This window comes from Charadrius vociferus, unplaced genomic scaffold (genome assembly GCF_000708025.1).
Source record: "Charadrius vociferus isolate BGI_N301 unplaced genomic scaffold, ASM70802v2 scaffold241, whole genome shotgun sequence".
Lineage (NCBI taxonomy): Eukaryota > Metazoa > Chordata > Aves > Charadriiformes > Charadriidae > Charadrius > Charadrius vociferus.
Window position 1 is genome coordinate 119,650 of NW_009646932.1, and position 2,223 is coordinate 121,872.

The 2,223-nt window shown below is 63.2% G+C and overlaps 1 protein-coding gene across 1 annotated transcript in view; it reads left to right on the forward strand.

The window, feature by feature from the left end:
* The window catches only part of SCN4B (sodium channel, voltage-gated, type IV, beta subunit), a 10,080-nt gene that overhangs the window by 1,571 nt on the left and 6,286 nt on the right, over positions 1–2,223 (forward strand). Inside the window, exons 2-3 of the mRNA XM_009894736.1 lie at positions 306–465; positions 634–700. Of these exons, the coding sequence (XP_009893038.1) occupies positions 306–465; positions 634–700 (227 nt within the window). The remainder of the gene's footprint in view (positions 1–305; positions 466–633; positions 701–2,223) is intronic.

The window sequence follows — 2,223 nt, forward strand, 5'->3', positions numbered from 1 at the left end:
GGAGCCGCGCGGTGCCGCCGGCAGGATGCTCCAGGGCAGCCGGGGCCAGTGCAGTGCCTGCTGCATTGAGCTGGGAGGCTGCTGCCCAATTGCTCTGCTCAGCCCTACCCCACTAGGTACCCACGTGGAGGGAAGCAGGAGCCCTCCTCGGGGAGCAGCCTGGCTTTTTAACCCTCCCAGCTCCGTCAGCGCAAGGTAAGAGGGAGTGAGGGGTACAAAGGGGCCTGGCAGCCACTCTGCCACCCCCCCCGGCAGGCTGTGAGCCAGCTGGCAGGACCCTGGAGCCCTTCTTCTTGTCCCACCAGGGAGGTGACAGTGTCCGAGCAGAGGGTGCTCCTATCCCCTGAAACCGGACACAGCAGCCTTGTGCTGGACTCAGCAGAACAAGTTTCCGCTGAGCCGCAGTATCGCCGGGTCCCATGCCGGACGTCTCAGTATCATGCGAAAATCCTCGGGCCAGCTGCTGTGAGTGCCCTTCCCTGCCGTGGCACGCACCGCTCGCAGAGGCCCAGCTGCAGGAGAGCAGAGCCTTTCCCAGGCCCGCGGCAGCGGCAGATGTCTCACGAGATCAGTCGGCCGAGGAGACTGGCCAGAGCTGCCAAGTGTGACAGCTCCATCAGGCTCCTGTGACAGGCGGCGTCCTGCTCCGAGCCCTGGGGCCGAGTGGCCAGGAGGGCACGGCTGGCCCTGGCCGTGCGGCGTGAGCGGGCAGCACGGTGCCAGGCTCGCCGCCTCTCCCCAGCAGGGCATGTGGAGCCCTGTCTCTGCAGAGATGCTCAGCAGGGAGATAGTGGCTGCAGGGGCATGTCATCGCGGAAGAAGCTGGGTACTTGCCTGCCCTACACACCCGGTTTGTGCCAGTGCCCACAGAAGCCCTTTTGTATTTACTGGCCAACTTTTCCAGCCGGGTGGTGCTGCTATTCCCGACCTCCCTGCCTCCAAAAGGATTTAGGGCTCTCCTGGGGACGTTCACAAATGGCGGTTGGGCCAAACCCATCCCAACTTTACCCACCTTTGTGGAAGCAAACTTGGCAGACACCTGAGCATCCCAGGAAGGACTCCTCCACACATACTGGCCTTTCCCTGCACCAGGGCAGCTCCTGGGAGGTGTGCCCCCCGCCCCCCCCCAATTAGCAAGGCTCCAGCAGATGCAGCGCTGCTCCTCCTGTCTCGGCACACCGCTTGCCTGGTTGCCCGTGCCTGCGGCTCCACATCCCAAGCCGTATCCGTCCCCTAGCCATATCCATCACCTAGCTGCGTTCATCACCTAGCTGTATCCACCACAGCTGCCCGCTGAAACACCTTCTGCTGCATCAGCAGTACTCTCCACGCTGCTCCCGCAGCGCCGGCTGCCAGCGCTGCCCAGCCCGCTCTGCCTGTACTTTTCCTGCCTCAGTTGCCAGCTCTGCAGCCCCGACTCCTCAACCCACAGGCACTGCTGGCATCCTCTCAGGATCCCCTGGGATGCCCCTGTGTCCTGCAAAGCCTCCTGCTTTCCCTCTTCCCTCCTGGTTCGTGCTCCTGGCCAGCTGGGAAGGAGAGCGAGCTGCAAAGGGAGCTGGAGCAGGGCTGAGGAGTCTCTCAGAGTGCCCTGGAGCTGACCGGCCGGGGCACCCCGGACATGCAGGCAGGGCCTTACGCAGCATCCCTGTGAGCTGCTCTCACACCCCAAAAGAAGCCATCCTGCTCAGGGAAGCCATGCTGTAGTGCTGTACCCAGCAAGGGAGGTATACAGCCTCACCTGGTCCCGGGGGGAGCTTTGCCGGGACACGTGCCTTGTGCCAGGAAGGGTTACAGCCCGGAGAAACGGTCAGTGCTGTCCCTGCACTGTGAGCACGGCGGCACCTCCTCCCCCTTCCCACCAAGCCTGTTTTCGGGATGCGTCACCTCCAGCAAATTGCAGCTCCGCACAGGGGTCTGGTTGTCTAATGGGCCTGGGCGCAAAGGTAAAGCTCTGTCTTCGCACGCCGCGCCGTCGCAGGCCTCCATTAGGAGGGCCCCTACACCGCCTTGGGGGCTGTGGTGCGCGGAAGGTTAGGTCTAATGGATGTGACGGTGAGGAAAAGGTCGTGGAGAAGCGAACTTATGTGCAGCCAATTATCCCGGAACAAGCTCACGGTGAGAAAAATAAGTTTTCAAAGTGTTCCCTTCGGCGCCGGGCGGACTCCCCCCGCAGCCGTGCCCATCCGTCGGTGTCGGGCTCTGTGTCCCCATCCGTGGCTG